Source organism: Chiloscyllium punctatum, chromosome 39, assembly GCF_047496795.1.
Source record: "Chiloscyllium punctatum isolate Juve2018m chromosome 39, sChiPun1.3, whole genome shotgun sequence".
Lineage (NCBI taxonomy): Eukaryota > Metazoa > Chordata > Chondrichthyes > Orectolobiformes > Hemiscylliidae > Chiloscyllium > Chiloscyllium punctatum.
This window is the reverse complement of record NC_092777.1, coordinates 61,649,875-61,672,134: the sequence shown is the minus strand read 5'-3', so window position 1 is coordinate 61,672,134 and position 22,260 is coordinate 61,649,875. Positions and strand designations below refer to the sequence as shown.

The 22,260-nt window shown below is 39.8% G+C and overlaps 1 protein-coding gene across 3 annotated transcripts in view; it reads right to left on the bottom strand.

Moving 5' to 3' along the window:
- The window catches only part of tex2 (testis expressed 2), a 141,358-nt gene that overhangs the window by 5,178 nt on the left and 113,920 nt on the right, over positions 1 to 22,260 (bottom strand). For all 3 annotated transcript variants that reach the window (XM_072558895.1, XM_072558896.1, XM_072558894.1), the window contains exon 9: positions 9,273 to 9,398. In XM_072558895.1, coding sequence (XP_072414996.1) covers positions 9,273 to 9,398 — 126 coding nt within the window. The remainder of the gene's footprint in view (positions 1 to 9,272; positions 9,399 to 22,260) is intronic.

The window sequence follows — 22,260 nt, the reverse complement described above, 5'->3', positions numbered from 1 at the left end:
TAAGATGTACTTTGATATATCCTTAATGACTTTAAAACCATCAAAATAAAATTAATTTTATACTATGCATCTCCAACACAAATAAATGCAGAATTTGTTGATTGGAGTGAAAACTGCGAACAACCCTGCCAGTGTCATTCTAAGAAGCAGGTAATTGTTTAATTGGTAATTATAGACATCTTTATTGAGCGAAAAATGGTGCTTTGATCCCCATTACATTGAATCATTACAGCAAAGAATATAATCCAAAACTTAAATATCTTAGCGTCACAGAGTTGTACTGCACAGAAAGAGACCCTTCAGTCAAACTAGGCCATGCTGATCAGATATCCTAAATTAATATAGTACCATTTGCCAGCATTTGGCCCACATCCCTCTAAACCCTTCCTACTTGTGTACACATCTCGATGCCTTTTAAATATAGTATATGAGTATAATAGTTGGGACATCTTGTTGCAGCTGTACAATATGTTGATAAGGCCACATTTCGAGTACTGCTTGCAATTCTGGTCATCCTACTATAAAAAGGATATTATTAAACTAGAAAGAGTGCAGAAAAGATTTACTAGAATGCTACCTGGACATGAAGGTTTGAATGATAATGGATAGGCTGGGACTTTTTCCATGGTGTAAAAGAGACTGAAAGGTGACTTTACAGAGATCTACAAAATAAGAGAGGAACAGTTAAGGTAGATATATCGCAACAGCTTTTCCCCAAGGCAGGGGAGTCTGAAACTAGAGAGCATAGGTTTAAGGTGAGAGTGAACAGATATAAAAGGATCCCAGGGGCCTTTTTTTTTAAGTACAGAGAGTGGTGAGTGTCTGGAATGGGCTTCCAGAGGTAGTGGTGGAAGCAAACACAATTTTGTTATTTAAGAAACATTTGGACAGATGGGATAAAGGAATATGGACCAAACCCAAACAAGTAGGACTAGATTACTTGTGAAAATCAGGTGGCATGAACAAGTTGGGTCGAAGAGCCTGTTTTCATGCTGTAAACCTCTATGACTCCAGGTGTTGTTAAGTGTACCAGCCTCAGCCACTTCCTCTGGCAGCTCATTCTGTACATGCATCACCCTCTACATAAAAAGGTTGCCCCTTTAGGTTCCTTTTATACCTTTCTCCTCTCAGCTTAAACCTATGCCCTCTGGTTTGGGACTCTACTACCCTGGGAGAAAGATTTGGCTATTCACCCTACCCATGCCCCTCATGATATTATAAGTCCCAAAAGATCACCCCTCAGTCCCCAATGGTGCACAGAATATAGCCCCAGCCTATTAAACCTCTCCCTATAGCTCAAACCCTCCAACCCCGGCAACATCCTTGAAAGGGTGCAGACAAGATTTACAAGTTTAACAACATCTCTCCTATAGGAGGGAGATCAGAACTGAATGGAGTATTTCAAAAGTGGCATAACCAATGTGTCATACAGCTGCAACATGACATCCCAACTCCTACACTCAATACACTGGCCAATAAAGGCAAGTGTACCAAATGCTTTCTTCACTCCTCTATCTACCTTGATTCCACCTTCAAGGAACTATGAACCTGCACCCTAAGGTCTCTTTGTTTCGCAACATTCCCCAGGACATGACCATTAAGTGTATAAGTCATGCCCTGATTTGCCTCCAAAATGCAACACCTTCCATTTAACTAAATTAGATTCCATCTGCCACTACTCGGCACATCAGTCTATCTGATCAAGGTCACATTGTATTCTGAGATAACCTCCTTCACTGTCCATTACACAGCAACAATTTTCACGTCATCTGCAAACTTACAGAATATTCCTTTCATATTCACATCCAAATCATTTGAATAAATCACAAAAAGTGGTGGACCCAGCACTGATACTTACGTTACATTGCTGGTCACAGGCCTCCAGTCTTAGAAACAACCCACCACAACCATTCTGTCTCCTTACCGTCAAGCTAATATGTATCCAAATGGCTAGCTCTCCCTGGATTCCATGTGATCAAATCTTGCTAACCAGTCTACCATGTGGAATCGTGTTGAACGCCTTGCTAAAGTCCACATAGACAACGTCCTCTGCTCTGTCTTCCTGAAGAAGGGCTCACGCCCGAAACGTCAATTCTCCTGCTCCTTGGATGCTGCCTGACCTGCTGTGCTTTTCCAGCAACACATTTTCAGCTCTGCCTTCTTCAATCTTCTTTGTCACTTTTTCAAAAAAATTAAGTTACTGAGACACATTTTCCCATGAACAAAGCCATGTTGACTATCCCCAGTCAGTCCACGCCTTTCTAAATACACATAGACCCTGTCCCTCAAAATCCTCTCCAACAATTTGGGCACCGTGGGCAGGCACGGTGGCACAGTGGTTAGCACTGCTGCCTCACAGCGCCAGAGACCTGGGTTCAATTCCTGCCTCAGGCGACTGACTGTGTGGAGTTTGCACATTCTCCCTGTGTCTGCGTGGGTTTCCTCCGGGTGCTCCGGTTTCCTCCCACAGTCCAAAGATGTGCAGGTCAGGTGAATTGGCCATGCTAAATTGCCCGTAGTGTTAGGTAAGGGGTAGATGTAGGGGTATGGGTGGGTTGCGCTTCGGCGGGGCGGTGTGGACTTGTTGGGCCGAAGGGCCTGTTTCCACATTGTAAGTAATCTAATCTAATCTAATTTACCCAACACTGGGAAGAGACTCACTAGTCTATAGGTCCCTGACATTTCCTTACCACCTTTCTTAAACAACGGCACCACATTAGCCATCCTCCAGTCTTCTGGCATCTTACTCTGGGCTATCGATGATACAAATGTCTCAGAAAGGGGCCCAGCAATTATACCAATAGCTTCCCACAAAGTTCTAGGATACAGGTTTTCAGGATTTATCCACCTTTATGCATTTTAGGTAATAATGGACACAAGATATCACTGCTTATTTCTCTGTGTTCTCTAGCTTCCATATCCTTCTCCACAGTAAATACGGACGTGAAATACTCATTTTGTATCCAACCCATCTCCTGCAGCTCCACACCCACAGATGGCCTTGTTGGTCTTTAAGGGATCCTATTCTCTCCATAGTTAGTCTTTTGTCCTTAATGTATTTATAGAATATCTTTGGATTCTCCTTACCTCTGTTTGTCAAAGCTAACTTTTTCTCTCCTGACTTCCCTTGTGATTACTCCTACTGCCCTTATACTCCTTGAAGGATTCATGCAATCTCAACTGTCCACACCTGTCATATGGTGCCTCCATATTCTTGATGAGAGCCTCATTTTCTCTAGTTATCTAGCATTCCCTTACACCTAACAGCCTTGCTCCAACACTAATCGGAACATACTGCCTCTAAATGCACGTTATCTCATTTTTAAAGGCCTCCCACTTTCCACCTTCCCCTTTACCTGCGAATAGCCTTTCCCAATCAACTTTTGAAAGTTCATGGCTAATACCATCAAAATTATCCTTACTCCAATTTAGAACTTTAACTTTTAGATCAGGTTTATCCTTTTCCATATTATTTTAAATCTAATAGAATTATGGTCACTGGTTCTAAAGTGCTCCCTCACTGACACCTCCGTCACTTTCCTTGCCTTATTTCCAAAGAGAATGTCAAATTTTGCTTCTTCTCCAGTGGGTTTATCCAAATACTGTTTAAGAAAATTTTTCTTTTACACACTTAACAGATTTCTGAACATCTTAATCAGGATCTTATTACAATTTGAGAGATAGGCAGATAGAATACATTGCTCTTAAAACTCAGCTTGTGGGTTTATTGCTGAAAATTTTAACATGAAACTTTCTTAATATTTCCATCAAACCATTTAGGTGATGGGACAATTAAATTGTGTCTGGGTAGCATGCTATCCTGCAGTTAGCTCCAGAGCACTATTTACAGAATAACAGACAAGGCTACTAACTTTCAATCTCAGTGGGAGCAGTGCATGTAATAAGGAAAGGAGAAATTGAGGTCTGCCAAATTATTCGGAAGCTAATTAATATCACAGAGTGCCAAAAATCCTTCAATTGTAATTTATTCTAAATTCTGCAATTCATCCAGAGCAGGACAGGCCATATAGTATAAAAGCAAGCCTAAAGTTCTCCCAGCAGGGAGTGAGAACTGCAAGAGAGTGAAAACCCAGAGTTGAGCTAAGTGTAGGCATTTAGGTCAGTGGGATAGGGAAGATTACTGTGTCTTGTTCAGGCCATTTTTGCAAGGGGCTGCTTTGTGGTCAAGGTGCCACTGGTTAGATCTAAGAGTGGGCCTATATGAGTACTGGGCTTTGTTAACAAGGGTGAGCAGCAAAAAGGTAAGGGCAAGGTGACGGCTTTTTTGGCCCTAAGTCTGCTTGTTGTTAAAGGGGCAGAGATGGCAGTCAGTGGAGTAGTATATTTCTGTTAGATGCTGGAGACCAAGGAGCAGTCAAATGCCTCAGCATTATATCTGCAGCATGTGTGTCTGACTGCAGCTTCTCTCAGACCACATGGATCAATTGGAATAGCAGTCAAAAGCACTGTGGAGCCCATAGGAGGCAGCGAATGTGATAGATAGTAACTTCGAGGACTTGGCCACACCAAAGGTTCAGTCAGCTTGACGGGTGACCACCAGGAAAAGTAAGCAAGTAGTGCAGGAATCTTCTGTGGCTATCCCCCTCTCTAACAAATATACTGTTTTGGATACTGTTGGGGATGGTAGATAACCTCTCAGGGAAAAAAAACAGCAGCAGCCAGTCTTTGGCATCACGACTGCAAAGTCCAAATAAGCAATTGTGACAGGGGACTCTCTAGTCAGGAACACAGACAGACATTTCTGCGGCCTGATATCATTCTGATATCCCAGTCCCATGTTCCCATCCATGCCCTGCATTCATCTGTCTTACATGTCAGGCCTCTTGCATTGAAATGAATGAAGTTTAATTCATCTTCCCTTGTTCCCTGCTGTGCTCTTGTCTGCCTTGTCTATTTAACTTGTGAACAAGACTCCAGGATAGTATGTTGTCTCCCTTATGTCAGGGTCAAGAATATCTCGGAGCGGTTGAAAATTTTGAGAGGGGAGGTAAGCAGAGGGGTCTTTGTACATATACATAGACAGAAAAAGGGATGAGGTTCTGTACAATGAATATAGGGAGTTAGGCAGGAGGTTAAAAAGCAGGACCTCAAAGGTAGCAATCTCTGATTACTCTTGGTGTCACATGCTAGTGAAACTAGGAATAGGATAGGGTAGATGAATGGCTGAGGTGGTGTTCCAGGGGGAAGGGATTCAGATTTTTGGATCACTGGGATCTCTTCTGCTGCACAAGTGACCTGTACAAGAGGGACTGGTTGCATCTGAACTGGAAGGGGACTAATATCCTGGTGGGGAGATTTGCTAGAGCTATTTGAGAGGGTTTAAACTAGTCTGGCAAGGGGATGGGACGCTAAGAAGTTGTGAGACAAGAGAGAAGGTTGAGGCTGGTTCAGAAATTAAAGAAAACAAGTTAAATAGACAAGAGCACAGCAGGGAATGAGGGAAGATGAATTAAACTGCATTTAATTCAATGCAAGAGGCCTGACATGTGAGGCAGATGAACTCAGGGCATGAATGGGAACATGGGACTGGGATATCAGAGCGATAACAGAAACATGGCTGACAAAGGGGCAGGACTGGCTGCTCAATGTTTCGGAGCACAGATGATATAGGAAGGATGGAAGGGGAGGCAACAAAGGAGGGGGAGTGGCATTTTTGATCAGGGAACACATCACAGCAGTACTTGGAGAGGACATTCCTGAGGGATTATCCAATGAAGCTATATAGGTGGAACTGAGAAACAAGAAAGGCGAAATCACTTTGATGGGATGGTACTATAGACGCCCCAATAGTCAGCAAGAAATTGAGAAGCAAATACATAGGGAGATCGCAGATAAAAATAATAGGGTTATAATGGTAAGGGATTTCAACTTGCCAACCACAGTCTGGGATTGCCATAGTGTTAAGGGCTTGGATGGGGAGGGATTTGTTAAATGTGTTCAAGGAAACTCTCAATCAGGCCAGACCTCAAAACATTCTTAAGCAGGTAGCCCTAGACCTAACTTTGCAAGTCGTTTCAGTAGTGTACAGTGAAAATTACCTGGAGTAAGTTAGCTAAGTTAACTACTAGATTTTAAAACAGACAAAAAATTTATCCACAAAATTACACAATGAAACACAAAAAACAGAATGAAGAACCCCTCCAGAACTCAACCTATCCAGCTAGACTTACACACACACACACACGCACACGCGCACACACACACCACACCAGTCCCAATAAGCAAACTCCCTTTAAAACCCAGTACAAATGGAACGCATGCTTACAGGTTGAAGTTGAAGGGCAGAAAAGCGGTAGTTTCCACACAGCTCCCCGTGGAACTTCCCAGTTCAGGAGTGAACTAACACGGCTCAGCTCAACTCAGCTAACTAGAAGAGCTGACCACTCCCCCTTCATTATACAGATCACTTCTAAAACATGACCACTTTTGGCCTGAAGTCTCATCTGTTTACATATAAACAAAAGGCCTCTTTGTACCAAACCAGACTGATCAGAGTCCGGTTCGGTTTATTGCCCCTCTGAAAAAAAAATCAAAAAAAAAGTCTCTTTGAGCCAAGAAACAGCTTTTAGGAAAAAAAGGGACTAGCTTTGTGACAATGGTCCTACTAAAGAAGGGACAAAATTTCACATCCTCTTGGGAAATAAGGCAGGGCAAGTGACTGAGGTGCTCGTGGAGGAGCACTTTGGGACCAGTGACCATAATTCCAATGGTTTTAAAATAGTTATGGAAAAGGATAGGGCTGGTCCACAAGTTAAAATTTTAAATTGTGGCAAAGCCAATTTTGATGGCATTAGATGAGGACTTTCAAAAATAAATTTGGGAGCCTGTTTGCAGATGATAGGACGTCTGGCAAGTGGGAGGCTTTCAAAAGCGAGATAATGAGTATTCAGGGACATCATGTTCCTGTTAGTGTGAAGGCTAAGTCTGGCAGGAGTAGGGGACACTGGATGACTAGAGATATTGAGGCTCTGGTCAAGGAAAAAAAAGAGGCATATATCAGGCATCCCTTGAAGACTATATCAGATGTAGGAGTACACATAAGAGGGAAATCAAGAGGGCAAAAGGGGGACAGTAGATAGCTTTGGCAGATAGCATTAAGGAGAATCCAAAGAGATTCTGCAAATATATTAATAGCAAAAGAGTAACTAGGGACTGCATAGGACCCCTTAAAGATAAATGAAGCAATCCACATGTGAAATGACAAGAGATAGGTGAAGTCCTAAATGAATATTTTGCGTCAGTATTTACCATGGAAGAAGTGGGATGGAAGCTAGGGAACCCGAGGAAATAAATAGTGATGTCTTGATATCCACATTAAAGGAAAGGACACGCTGGAGGCCTTAAAATGCACAAAGGTAGATAAATCCTTGGGACCTCATCAAGTAAAACCAGAACATTGTGGGAATCTAGAGAAGAAATTGTGTGGCCCTTGGCAGAAATATTTGCATCACTGACAGCCATGGGTGAGGTGCCAGAAGCCTGGAGGATGGCTAATGTAGTGCCGGTGTGGACTTGTTGAGCCGAAGGGCCTGTTTCCACACTGTAGTGAATCCAATCTAATCTAATCTTTATTTAAGAAAGGCTGCAAGGAAAAGCCAGGGAACTATAGACCAGTGAGCCCGACGTCAGTGGTGGCTAAGTTGGTGGAGGGGATTCTGACAGACAGGATCAACATGCATTTCAAAAGGCAAGGACTGATTAGAGGTCGTCAGCATGGTTTTGTGCATGGGAAATCATTGTGTCTCACAAACTTGATGGAGTTTTTTTTAAATAGGTGACCAAGAAGATAGATGAAGGCAGACATGGACTTTAGCAAGGCCTTCAACAAGGTTCTGCATGGCAGACTGGTCAATAAGGTTAGATCACAAAGGATCCAGGGAGTGCTAGCCAACTAGATACAAAATTGGCTTGATGGTAGGAGTCAGAGGGTGGTGGTAGAGGGTTGTTGTTCAGAATGGAGGCTTGTGACCAGCAGAGTGCCACAAGGATCAGTGTTGGGTCCACTCTTGTTTAGTCATTTTTATAAATGATTTGGATGAAAACATTGGAGGCAAGGTGAGAAAGGTTGTGGATGACATCAAAATTGGTGGTATAGTGAACAGTGGAGTACAATGGGATCTTCATCAACAGGGCCAGTGGGCCGAGAAATAGCAGGTGGAGTTTAATTCAGATAAATGAGGTGTTCCATTTTGGTAAGACAAACCAGGGGAGAACTTACACAATTCACTGTAGGGCCCTGGGAAGAGCTGTCGAACAGAAAAACCTGGGGTGCAGATACGTAATTCCTTAAAACAGGTTGGTGAAGAAGGCATTTGGCATGCTTGCCTTCATTAGTAAAAGGGTCGAGTACAAGAATTGGGATGTCAATGTTACAGCTGTACAAGATATTGGGAAGGCCACATTTTAAGCATTCCATCCCTACAATTCGGGTTACCCTGCCATAGGAAGAATGTTATTAAACTGGAAAGATGCAAAAACTATTTACAAGAACGTTACCTAGACTGGAGACTTGAGTTATAAGGAGAAGCTAGGACATATTTTCTGGAGCATAGGAGGCTGAGGGTGACCTTATGGAGGTTTTTAAAATGGTGAGGGGCATAGATAAGGTGAATAGTCAAGGTCTTTTCCCCACTGTAGGGGAGTCCAAAACAGAGGATACAGTGAGGGGGAAAAGATTTAAAAGGTCCGAAAGCGCAACTTTTTCATACAGAGGCTGGTGCGTATATAAAATGAGCTGCCAGGGGAAGTAGTAGAGGTGGATACAATTACAACATTTAAAAGAGATTTGGATATGAATAGGAAAGGTTTAAAGGGATGAGTTAGACTGAAGTGTCTGTTTCTATGCTGTATGACTCTAGATTCTAAAATAATAAAAATAATAATGTGATTGGCTGATTTCACTTCAAAGAAATCTATTAGTACAAAACATTTCTAAAATCTGGTTAAGTGTTACTAAAACTTGCAATAAATTTTAGGAAACATTTTTATATAAAATTCGACTCTCAATTCAACTACCATTGAAACCATTATTAAAAGATATACTGCCCAGCCAGTCATAATTTCCTTCTTTGCTTGGTTTGGGATTGTGATGGAAATGCAATAATCACAAATTCGGCAATCTATTTTTAAATTAAAATCAATTTGGACTCAAACAATTAGAATAAAAATAAGCTTATTTGAAGTTAATGATAAAAAAATTGAATGTTCAAACTTTTCATGCTGTTTCAAAATATTTTAATTAACATTCATACCCTTCTGCCACTGCTGCTGGTACCTTGTCTCCTCCCAGCACATCTTGTGCATCTTCTTCATCAGAGGAGCCAGCACTTGACGACTCCTCATCACTGTCAGCAAGACAAAAGGCTTTCGGTCTACTCCTATATTGGGAGCATTGCAGAAGAAAGAACAGCTTTAAACAATTATTCTATTCCATACTGTATTTTTATGAAGGTTAAGATCATGCAGAGGAAAGCAAAAATGATAGTATCAAATCTAGGTCAGTAATGTATTTGTTTTTTGCATGCCATCGATTAAATTTCACTCTGATCCCAAAATTAAAAATCACGCACATCAGGTTATAGTCCAACAGGTTTATTTGGAAGCACTAGCTTTCGGACCGCTGCTCCTTTATCAGCCCAACCACTTGATGAAGGAGCAGCACTCCGAAAGCTAGTGCTTCCAAATAAACCTGTTGGACTATTACCTGGTGTTGTGTGATTTTTAACTTTGTACACCCCAGTCCAACATCAGTATCTCCAAATCATTATCCCAAAATGTTTTCCAAAACAGACCAACTTCTTTAACAGATGAAAATTTGCATTTTTCATACTACCCAATTTATCTTTTTAAAAACAAGTAAATATGATGCCCTGTAAGGAAATCAATACTTTCTGAAATCATAAGGAATTATTTTGAAAATATTCTACTAGGATGTGCAATTTATTTTTTTCCATCTTAATGTTTCTCCATTGCCATGTCTCTTCTGAGGGTCATGGTCTGCATGCAACAAGGAACTAAATCTGTACATTCCTTGTCTGATTGGGTGAGTACATCACTTGTTTCTTCTCAAGACTTGCCTTAATTTCTCTCCACTGCATGGTGGATTCTCAGTGTGCAGATGTGATTGCATCCTCCAGAATGTTCATACTTCCATGAAGTGAATAAATGAGTGCAAATGGTCAATTTGGAACCATTATAACTGTAATGTTCCAGAATCATAACGATATTAAATACAAGATTTGGACAGCTGTACTGAATATGCATAGATTTGAGATAATCGATACCAGGAAGTAAATCCCAGTTACGTGGAGAAATTCAAATAGCTTACCAAACCAATCAAGTGAAGTTTATTTACATTTCTATCCTCATGAGTAAGGAATTGATTCTGTGCAATCCACAAACAGCACTGAGTTAATGTATCATGGATACATTTTACAATTGATATCTACCAACAGGAACTGTATTACTTGTGTACAATAACTGTGGTTTATCATAAAAGATTGATAAGATTTCTAAGCTTATCAAGTATTAATCAGCTGCTGACTATTAGATATAGTCAGTGGTGAGAGATACTATGTACTTTCACTATTAATTTGATAAACTTCATACATACCTTCAATGGTGCACCACAGAGAAGGGACATTTAAATGTTGCAAAAAAACTCATTCCCATCACCTCTTCCACCCCCCCACCCCCCCCGCCACCACCACTTCCTCCTCAACAGATGACCTTAAATTGCTAAGTACAACACGTGGAGAAATCAGGCTACAAATCTCATTCAAGACTGGGCTTTGACCTCCTAATTAAAAGTGCAAATCTCTTATCATTGTAGTTATTCAGGTGTCTTGACATTTTTAAATACATGGCTCCAACACTTCTAAACTGTAGAAATTGCTGGAAAAGCTCAGCAGGTCTGGCAGCATCAGTGGAGAAAAATCAGAGTTAACATTTTGTGTCAAGTGACCCTTCTTAAGAACTTAAGTTCTCTCACCTAAAACATGAATTCTGATTTCTCTCTCCACAGATTTCCAGCAATGTCTGTTTTTGTCTCTGATTTACAGCATCTTTTGGTTTTTATATATCAAATCATTCTGTGCTCAGTAGTGTTTAATTTCTTATTTAAATTAAGTTTTGTGATCCATTTTTCTTACAACATTGGCATTTGAGTTCATCTCTGGCAATTAGTTACTTGCACTGTGTAGAAGAGAATGTAATAGAGAAAAAAAATAAAATTATGCAAGATTTCAAAAGATACATCATAAAAAACTGACTGGATTTCCAATTTGTGCGGATGTAGACAGAGCCCAGTCAGGAACTAGGTGGCCTAGTGGATAGAGCACTATTCTTTGACCTTTGGGACTCAGCAGCAAATTCAGACTGGCATGAGAGACTCCTCTTTCTGATAGCTGCAACAAAATGAATCTGATCAATATCCGCCTACTACTTAGTGGGTGCAAGTCAAGAAGGTCAACGCAATCAGTCCAGACGAGTCAGTGGGGAAAAAAGATGGGGTCTAGGGCCAACCTTGGAAGTATGTGGGTCAGCAGGTAGCAAATCAGCAGATGAGGAGTAGGTCCAAAATATGTGGCTGCAACTTTGGGTGTTTGGAATTTCCGTAGGATGGTAAACAGTGAAATTTGTTTTCCAAAATTAGTACTTTTTTTTAAATTGAAAGTAGCATAAACATTTTTTAAATGTAAAGCAAATGTTCATTGCAACTTAAGTGGGTTGAGAGGGAGGAAAGTGGAAAAGGTAATGCCAAGAAAGCATGCACTACTACCCATCCAACCTTCGCAAATTTATTTCTCTCCAATTTCTCTCTATGTACAAATTTATTTCTCTCCAATTTCTTAATTTTTCAATCGGCAGACTTTAAGACTGCTGTAGCCATGAGACAGTAATTGCAGCTGATGGCAATTAAGGTAATGTATCTTCATAAAAAGTACAAAAAAATGAATTGAATATTTAATAAGTAGCCAAATGAACATGCCTAAATCAGCAGTTTGACTACATAGTTGCTAAGGGTTGCCTTTACTACTAGTTGTAAAACATTTTACATTTATGCTTTCCAAAAATAATTTTTGAATATCAGTTATATCTTCAGTGCTGGACTTCCAATTAGGATGTATTCCTTTCGAGTTCTTATTATACAGTATTTGAGGTTCTCTTCCAAAAGGCAGTGTACAAATACCAAAAATGCTCCATCCTTCATAAATAGAATAGTTCCCTTCACACCAACAAATGTATTCTGGCCCTCTTCCATCACTATAAGCTGATTCTTTAAGAATGAAGCACAAGCCTAATGTTTCAGTATTTTAAGTAGTTACTGGACTGTTACTGTCACTTTCCAAACTATACTACAAGAAAGATGATGTACAATACCATTCATATTTTTTAGGTTTGATTCAAACTGAGAACTTGGGTCACTGATACACTTATACAGTTCAGACAACAGGTCAAAAAGAGAACACCCTAAGAAGAACTATTCATTCTATGAGGCTGTGTTGTTCACAAATGATCAGGATAAAATAGCATAACTGCAACTCATTTACGATACTAAAATCACTATACTGTAATCCCTTAAGAAATAGTGTTAGTATACATGCTAAGAGGAGAAACTGCATGCTCACCAAAATGCAACAATACAAAGGGAAATAGTCATAATAGGGAGAAGAACCAGAACAGTAATGTCTCAAATGTTAATTATGTCACATGCAATTAACATATATCTCAATACAAGTTGCAATAATTACATATCTTGAAATGGAGACTGCCATTATAAATACTTTTTTATGACAATTTCCCTTTAATAACACATGGACAAATAATCCCACCTACAAGCAGGATCCAGTAACAATGGTCTTTCCCCTTTAACAGAAACAATACAATGTTTAATTTCTGAATGGAATATTGACAGAACTACATTCCCACAACTCACAAATGTTTATGGAATGTTTATATTACAATTACCACTCACCAGAATCACACAAATCCACAGATGATTCCGAGCAAACACATTATAAATGGAGAAATGAAGGAAAAATGTATAAACAGAAGTTAGTGCAAACAAATCTTCTTTCAACTGAGAAATGCACATAATTGTGCAAAGAGTTGGTATTTTAGAAGAAGTTTTAAATAAATTTATCTTGTCTCACATATACACATTGCTGTAATGACTGTATTTAAACTGAATGGTATCATTTCTATTTGAAACCAATGTACAAACAAGGACACAAGGGGAATATGTATAAATCTATTGTTTGTTAATAAACACATTAGAAATAAACTTTGGTAGATATTTCCAGCTGAATAACTAAAAAACTAGACATAGTGGAATATTTTGAAAATTATTAGAAACAAATTTAATTTGAATCTATTCGATGCAATCCATCATGGGTATATTTTTACAGTCCATATTTACCAACAGGGACTTCTGTTACTTGTGTGTAACAGCTGTGGTTTGTCATTAAAGGTTGATATGATTTCTAAGTTCATAGTATTAAACAGCTGCTGACCGCCAGACCTGCTGAGATTTTCCAGCAACTTCTATTTTTACTTGCTGACAATTAGAGAAAAGTCAATGGTGAAACATATATACTTTCACTGTTGATTTGAAAAATTTCATACACAGTACATTAATTTTAATTAGTTAACATTTCACACAAACGTGAAGCAAATTTTAGGATATGAGGTGGGAGAGGAATTGGTGTGTCAGGTTAATGAAATGTTCGTCGCAATGCAGTGACAAAATAAAAGTCATCTTCTGCTTCTTGGCTGTAATGCTGCTGCTTAAAAGGAGTCAGATGGTAGGAGAAGGTACTGTCAAATCTCTCCATCTGATTGAACTTGCTCTCCCTTTAAATCCACTCATTTCCATCAAAAAGGGAGCAATTATTGCTACTACATGTACGCTAATTATGCCTAGCATTTTATGGGATGTGAGGACCAAAACTTGTTTCAGAGTTACTTGAAGCTCCCTTCCTCACTGTTTTTCTCGATACGTTTATGATTGTATTGATGTAGTTTCTTGCAATCCTGAATCGGAAAGTACATCAACTTTGCTTCAATTTCACCTTTCTCTCACAATTACATGGTCCACTTTGGACTCTCCCCTTTCCTTTTTCAATTGCTGGGCTTCCACTATCAAAAAATATTTATTGCAAGCCTAATGACGCCCACAGTTACCTGGACTACACTTTCTCAAATCCTGTTTTTTTCCACAAGAACTCTATTCCATTTTCAATTTTTCCTTCACATCTATTCTGATGAAGCTACCCCCTCAAACCAAGCACTTCTAATAGGCCTTCCTTTATTAACCCAATCTGCATGATAGGGCCCGATATATCTATCACATTTTTTTAATCTTCTATTCTCATACATTCTCGGACCTCATACAGCCATGATCAGGTTTCCCTTACATAAAGGTACAATACGGCGATTTCTGGAAACCTGAAATTAAGACAAATTTATAGGAGTAGGGACAAGTATGTTGAGATTGTAACAGACATTGGAGTACCGTGTCCAGTTCTGGTCACCCTGTTATAGGAAGAAAACTAATAAGCTGGATAGGCTGGGACTTTTTCCACAGCAGCACAGGAGATTGAAGGTTATAGGAACCTTGTAAAGATTTATTAAATGATAAGGGGTATAGATAAGGTGAATGACAGGTATCTTTTCCCTAAGGTGGGGGTATTTCAAGAGTTAGTGGCATACTTTTAAGGTGAGAGGAGAAAGATTTTAAAAAGACATGAGGGGTAATTTTTTTTAAACACAGAGAATGGTTCATGTGTGGAATGAACTTCCAGAAGTAGTGGTGGATGCGGATACTGTTTCAACACTTAAAAGGCATTTAGATAATTACGAGTAAGAAATGTTTGGAGGGATATAGAACAAGTGCAGGCAGATAGGACTAGATTAGTTTGGGATTATGGTCGGCATGGACTAGTTGGACAGAAGGGTCTGTTTCCATGCTCTATGATTCTATAATAGAATGCTGGAGAAATTGAGCAGGTCTGGCAGCATCTGTAGAGAGAGGAAGAGTTAACATGTTGAGTCTGGTGTGACTTTTCTTCAAAAACCCAGTCTGAGCATAGTCATGCTCATGTTATCGTAACTTACAATGTCCCGATACCACCATCACTGGGTATGTCCTGTCCCAGAGGCAGAACAGACTTAGCACAATGGTATACAGTCAGGACAGAGTTGCTCTGGGAGCCCTCAATATTGATTCCAGGCCACAAATGAGTTCTCATGGCATCAGGTCAGTTACAGACAAGGAGACGGCCTACTGACTACCACTTACCACCCCAATGATGACACCTCTTTGTGAACAGCACTTACAGAGGGCATTAAGGGTGGCCAGAGTAAGAATATAGTTTGGATGGGGGTCTTTAGATCTATTCCCAAGATTGAGTCAGCAGAATTACTACTGACTCAGAGAGTTGAGTGAGAAAGGACATAGCTGTTAGACTGGATCTGCAGTAGGTGATGAGAATAGATGATAATAAACAGAAGCAGAGGTAGGCCATTCAGCCACTCAAGCCTGCTCTGCTGTTCAATAAGATCCTGACTGATCTTCCCTAGCCTCAACATGACTTTCATGTCAACTCTGCATAGTCCTTAACTCCCTGATATTTAAAAAATCTACTTACTTGCTTTTAAAATTCTTTCAATGATCTAGTCATAACTTTCTGGAGTTGGTAATTCCAGACATTTACTACCCTCCAGGAGAAACTCCTTTGCACCTCTGTTTTAAATGAGTGTAATTATATTGAGATGTCCCCACTAGTGGAAACATATTCTCAACATCTACCTTGTCAAGCTCCAGAATCCTCTATATTTCAAAAAGATCACCCCATATTATTCTAAATTCTAATAATTAAAAGTTTATTCTGCTTCCTGATTCTTGATAAGTCGATCCCTCCAATCAGGAATCAGCCTAGTGAATATCTTTTGAACAGCCTCCAAAGCCAAAGTGCATGACCTCAGACATTCCCACATTAAATTCCATCTGCCAAGTTTTTGCCCACTTAACCCACATACATCCCCTTACAAATTCATTATGTTCTGATCACAATACCCCCTCCCACCTATTTTTGCACTGTTAGCAAATCTGGACACATTACACTCTGCCTCCTCCTACAAGTCAACAATCAAGGTCCTAGGACTGATTCTTGTCGCACTCCACTAGTTCTATCTCTCCAATATGAAAAAGACACATTAATCTCAATAATCTATCTTCTATTTGATAACCAATTCTCAAACCACACTAATACATCATGCCCATACCAAGAGCTCCCACCGAGGGGTGACATGGTGGCCCAGTGGTTAGCACTGCTGCCTCACAGCACCCTCACCCATCTGAACTGTCCAGTCTGTATGCAGCTTAATATCACCCATGATTATTGTCATGCTCTTCTTACATGCCTCCATTATTTCCTAATTTATATTTTGTCCTGCAGTGACATAACTCGAGTTCTGTAGATGACTCCCATGTGACCTCTTTCCCTTATTATTCATATTTCCACCCAAACTGATTCCACATCATGATCTATTGCATCTTTATCTCTACTCATTACAGCACTGATACCTCCTTTTATAAAAAAAATTCCTTACCTCCTACTCCTTTTTGTCTATACTTAAGGAACATTGAATATGAAGTTTCCAGTCTTGATCACTCTGCAACACATTTCCATAATAGCTATCAAGTTATTTATTTCAAAAACAAAAACAGAAGTTGCTGGAAAAGCTCAGCAGGTCTGACAGCAACTGTGAAGAGAAATCAAAGTTAATGTTTTGGACCCGGTGACCCCTTCTCAGAATCAATTCTAACTTTGATTTCTGTTCACAGATGCCTCCAGACTTGCTGAGTTTTGCAGAAACTTTTGTTTTTGTTTCTGATTTACAGCATCTATTTTCATTTGTCATTTCATTGATTTCTATTGGTGTCACCAACTCATCTACCGTGTTACAAAATGCTGCACATACTCAGATAAAGCTTTGACTTTTTATTATTATTACTTATTCTGGTTCTAATTTCTGCCGTACTGTTCTGCGCATATTTTAACCCCTTTCTGTCACACTTTGATTATTGCTCCCCTCTTCACTACCCTTGGTTCTTTTGGATTTTTTAAAAACATCCATTCAATTGAACCTGTCCCAAAAATAGTTTAAAGTCCCATCTACAAAGATGTTGATGACGAAAGAGTAGCAAGTCCAAAAGTAAACTCTGTAAAACTGTTAATAGCAAAACATGCTTCTGTTTAGTCAGAGTTTTCAAACGGGGCAAGCTGCCATATTTTCCTTTTATCTTGATAAGAGTTGGGACATCATGTTGAGGTTATAACAGGACTTTGGTGAGGCCTCATCTGGGGTATAGTGTGACTTCTGGTCACTTGGTTATAGGAAGGATATTGTTAAATTGAGAGGGTATAGAAAAGATTTACCGGGATGTTGTCAGGAGTGAAGGGTTTGAGTTAAAAAACAGGTTGGATAGACTGGGACTTTTTTTCACTGAAGCACAGGACATTAAGGGGGTGACCTTTATAGAGGTTTATAAAATCATGAGTGGCATAGATAAGGTAAATAGCAATGGTCTTTTTCCTAGAGTGGATATCCAAAACTAGGGGACATATAGTGTTAAGGTGAAAGGAGAACATTTTTAAAAGGACACGAAGGACAACTTTTTTTTTTACAGAGAGTTGTTACTGTGTGGAATGAACTGCTAGAGAAAGTGAATGGGGGTACAGTTACAATGTTTAAAAGACATTTAGGTAAATACATAAATAGAAAAAGTTTGGAGGGAAATGTGTCAAATGTAGGCCAGTCAGACTAGTTTAGTTTGGGAACATGGTTGACATGGACTGGTTGGACTGAAGGGTCTGTTTCCATCTTGTAAGTAAATTGTAGTTACATGATTTGCCAGAACATTGAAATAAATTCCTGTACCAATAGGCCAGCTCACTCTTTCCCCAACTGCCAGTGCCCCATGAATTGGAACCTATTTCTCCCACACCATCTTTACACTATGATTTACCTCTCTAATCTTATTTTCTCCATGCTAATTTGTAAGAGATTCAGGTAATAATCTGAATGAACTATGTCAAGCCAGGATATGCAGATCTTTAGTTGAATGTAATTCAGCTGCTAATGACCCAGAGCTCCCCATGGATGCCATGTCTTGAATTTCTAGGTATGTTTGAAATTTACCCCATTTAGCACACTGGTAGTGCTAAATAATCTGAAAGTAAGTTCCACTTTCACTGTGCTTCAGTCCTCTGGCACCTTTCCTGTGGTCAGAGGGGAACTGAAAATTTTACAAGCACCCCTGCTCTTTCATCCCAACAATGTAGGATACATTCCACCTGACCCTGGATATTGATCTGCATTTATGCCTGCCAAACTACTCAATATCTCTTCTCTCTTTTCGCTAATTTCTTTACATTCTATCACAGACCTTCTCCCGGATTCATCTCTCTCATTAATGAACACTGACAAAAAGTATTTGTTTAGAACCAGACCTGCATAATCTGGTTCCACACAGATTGCCTCTGTGGTCCTTACTCATTCCCTGTTATCTTTTAACCATTAACGTACCTGTAAAACAAGTGAGTATCTTCCTTTATTTTACCTGGATGTATCAATTGCTGCTCCCCTTACAGCTCTCCTTATCTCCACATTTAAGTTCCCTCTCGGATTTTACCTTCATGGTTCTGGTTTATAATTTAATCTAATCTTCAGCACAACCATGTTCTTAATCATATCTATATCATTGATATCTATGTAGATCATGACAACAGGAGCCTTCCCCAAGCTCCAAACCATAAGAGACATCCTGAACCTTGGCACCAGATAGGTAACAAAATCTTCAAGACTCTGTCATTGCTGCAGAAAACAGTATCTATTCCACTAACAATGCTATCCCTTTTTACTCGCACATTTTTCTCCCCTCAACGAGGGAACCGACAAGAGGGAAAAACATATTTGACCTAATACTCAACAATCTGCTTGTGGTAGATGCATGTGAGCATGATAATATTGGTAGAAGTGAACATTGCACAATCCTTATGGAGATGAAGTCCTGTCTTTAAAATGAGTATATCCTCCATCACGTTGTGCAGCACTACCAATGTGTTAAATGGAGTAATTTCAAACGTATCGAGAGACTCAAGACGTGGCAATCAATGAGGCGTGCTGAGATCATTAGCAGCTGAATTGCATTTAACTAAAGATCTACATATCCTGGCCTGACATAACTACTATTCTACCAATAGCATCAAACTAGAGGATTAACCTTGTTTAATGAAGAATGCAAAGGACATGCTAGGAACTGCAGCAGGCATACCTATGCCTGGTGAAGCACAAACAAGTTAACTTGCATGCCAAACAGGACAATCAGAAACTGACAGACAGAGCTAAGCAATCCCACAACCGTTGGGCGGCACGGTGGCACAGTGGTTAGCACTGCTGCCTCACAGCGCCAGAAACCCGGGTTCAATTCCCAACTCAGGCGACTGACTGTGTGGAGTTTGCACATTATCCCCATGTCTGCGTGGGTTTCCTCCGGGTGCTCCGGTTTCCTCCCACAGTCCAAAGATGTGCAGATCAGGTGAATTGGCCATGCTAAATTGCCCGTAGTGTTGGGTAAAGGGGTAAATGTAGGGGAATGGGTGGGTTGCACTTCAGCGGGTCGGTGTGGACTTGTTGGGCCGAAGGGCCTGTTTCCACACTGTAAGTAATCTAATCTAATAAAAAAAACAACCAACGAATCAGCTCTAAGCGCTGCAGTCTTGCCACATGAATGATGGTGGACAATTAAACAACTCACTGGAGGAGGTGGTTGCACAAAAATCCCAATTTTCAACAATAGAGGAGTCCAGCACATCACTGCAGAGATGTTGAGTGAATGAATGATTGATTCCGGCCACCTCTGGAGATCTCCAGTATCACTGAAGTCAGTACTCAGCCAATTCAATTCATTCCACATGACATCAGGAAACAGATGATAAACTAGACTGCAAAAACTTTTGGTTCTGATGATATTCTGGAAACAGTGCTTAAGATCTGTCTGTAGCCAAGTTATTCCAGCAAAGCAAAAACACTGTTACATACACAGCAATGTGGAAAATTGCCCAGTTATACCCAGTGCACAAAAAGTAAGACAAATCTAACCAAGTCAAATACCATCCCATCAATCGACTCTCAATCATCAGTAAAATAACAGAAGGAATCATCAATAGTGCTTTGAGGAGCCCTTGTTTAGCAAAAGCCTGGCAGCTGGGAGATAATGTGGGCAAGTTCAAGGTTATGCACTTTGACAAGAAGAATTGAGAAGCTGTAGAGCAAGACTGTGGAAAGCCAAAGAGCAGAGGCATTTTGGAGTGCACACCCATGAATAACAAAAATCCAGAATCCAAGTTCAATGGGTAATAGGGAAAGCAAGTGGAGTGTTCACCTTTATTTCATAGGGAGTGGAGTATAAAAGTCAGGAATTTTGCTAAAAATATACAAAGCACAGCTGGAATATGGTGAACAGTTTTAGGCCCCTTATCTAAGGAAAGATACATGGCATTGGAGGCAGTCTGGAGAAGTTTTGCTAGGCTGATATTAAACATGGAGGTAGTCTCATTAGGAGAGTTTTTAAAAAAATTATTCACTCATGAAACATTGGCATTGCTGGCTAGGCCGGCATTTATTGCTCAACGCTAGTTTCGCTTTGAGAAGTTGGTGGTGAGCTGCCTTCTTGAACCGTTGCGCTGTAGGTATACCCACTGTGCCATTAGGAAGGGAGTTCCATCATTTTGATCCAGCAACATTGAAAGAATAGTGATATATTTCCAAGTCACGACAGTGAGTGGCTTGGAAGGGAACTTGCAGGTAATGGCATTCCCATGTATGTGCTGAACTTGTCATTCCAAGTGAAAGATACACTTGAGAAATTAACCAAAGATCCTTAGATAGCACCATTCAAACCCAAACCACTTCCATCTTCCATAAGGACACTTCATGCATGCCTACACCAAATGAACTTCAGTGGTTTAAGGTAGCTTACCCCCATCTTCTCAATGTGGTTAGGGACATGCAATAAACGTGGGCCAGCCGGCAAAAACCACTTTCCCAAACTGTATTAAAAAAAACTGAGTGTATATATACCTATGAAAAATATGGAAAATCATGGACTCCAAGGAAACCATTACAGCACAATTACATAATTTTAACCTAACACAAATGGAGGCAAAGGACAGAATTGGATTGGCCACCTGTTTAATATTCTGATCAATTTTATGTTCCATTGACTTCAATGGAATATCATCTACAGCAGACATTCAACTTGCACCTAACAATCTGCTGCAAAGCTGTGGATAAAATTGCCTATGGACTGGACTTTGTTCTCATCATCTGGGCAGAATGTAGGGAAGAAAACCACACAGAGAGAATCACTCCTAACAGAGTTTACCCCATTTCCCTTTTACTACTATAATCAAATAGGCTCCAAAACACACATGCAATCCTCACTGCCGGATTTGTCTTTGTGTTCTGCTCAGGTGATATTTTATGTCCTGACAGTAAATACAACATGACAAATAAGCATCATTTGAACAGAAACTGAATTAGTAGTTGAAAACGATTAAATAAGAATGACAGGAATACAAACGAATAGGAACAGAGTTGATAGCTTTGGGTTGAAAAGCTTAGAATTGCACAGATGATGCCAATAAAACAGATGTAATTCTATATATTACATATCATAAAAAGTAAAGTATGGGCCTCCAAATACAATTTCACAACTTCATAAACACATTACACACCTCAGGCCAAATATTTTTTAAAAATCACAGGTATAACTTAAAACAGAGGACATGAGGAGGTAGGATACGAGTTTTGACTTGCAGCTCAGGGAGCGGGGGAAATATTACTTCAAATTCCTTTTTAGCAAATGGGCAAATTCAAGCAGTTCCTTCCATCAGAAGAAGCTGAGAAAGATTCTTGCATGACATAGCACATGCAATGTGCATTGATGACCATTCAGAAGAAAAAAGTGTAAAAGGCAGCATTGTATAATGTTGCCAGTTGCATAGTGCCCTTCAGTATATAATGACAAAAAGCAATTCTATTCACCATTAAGAGTATAGCACAGAGTATAGCATCATTGTTGAATATCCATGACAATCCTTTTCCAATCTATTTTTACTTTCACATGCAGTACAAAAAATGGCTTCACATTGTATTGGTGCCTAATGG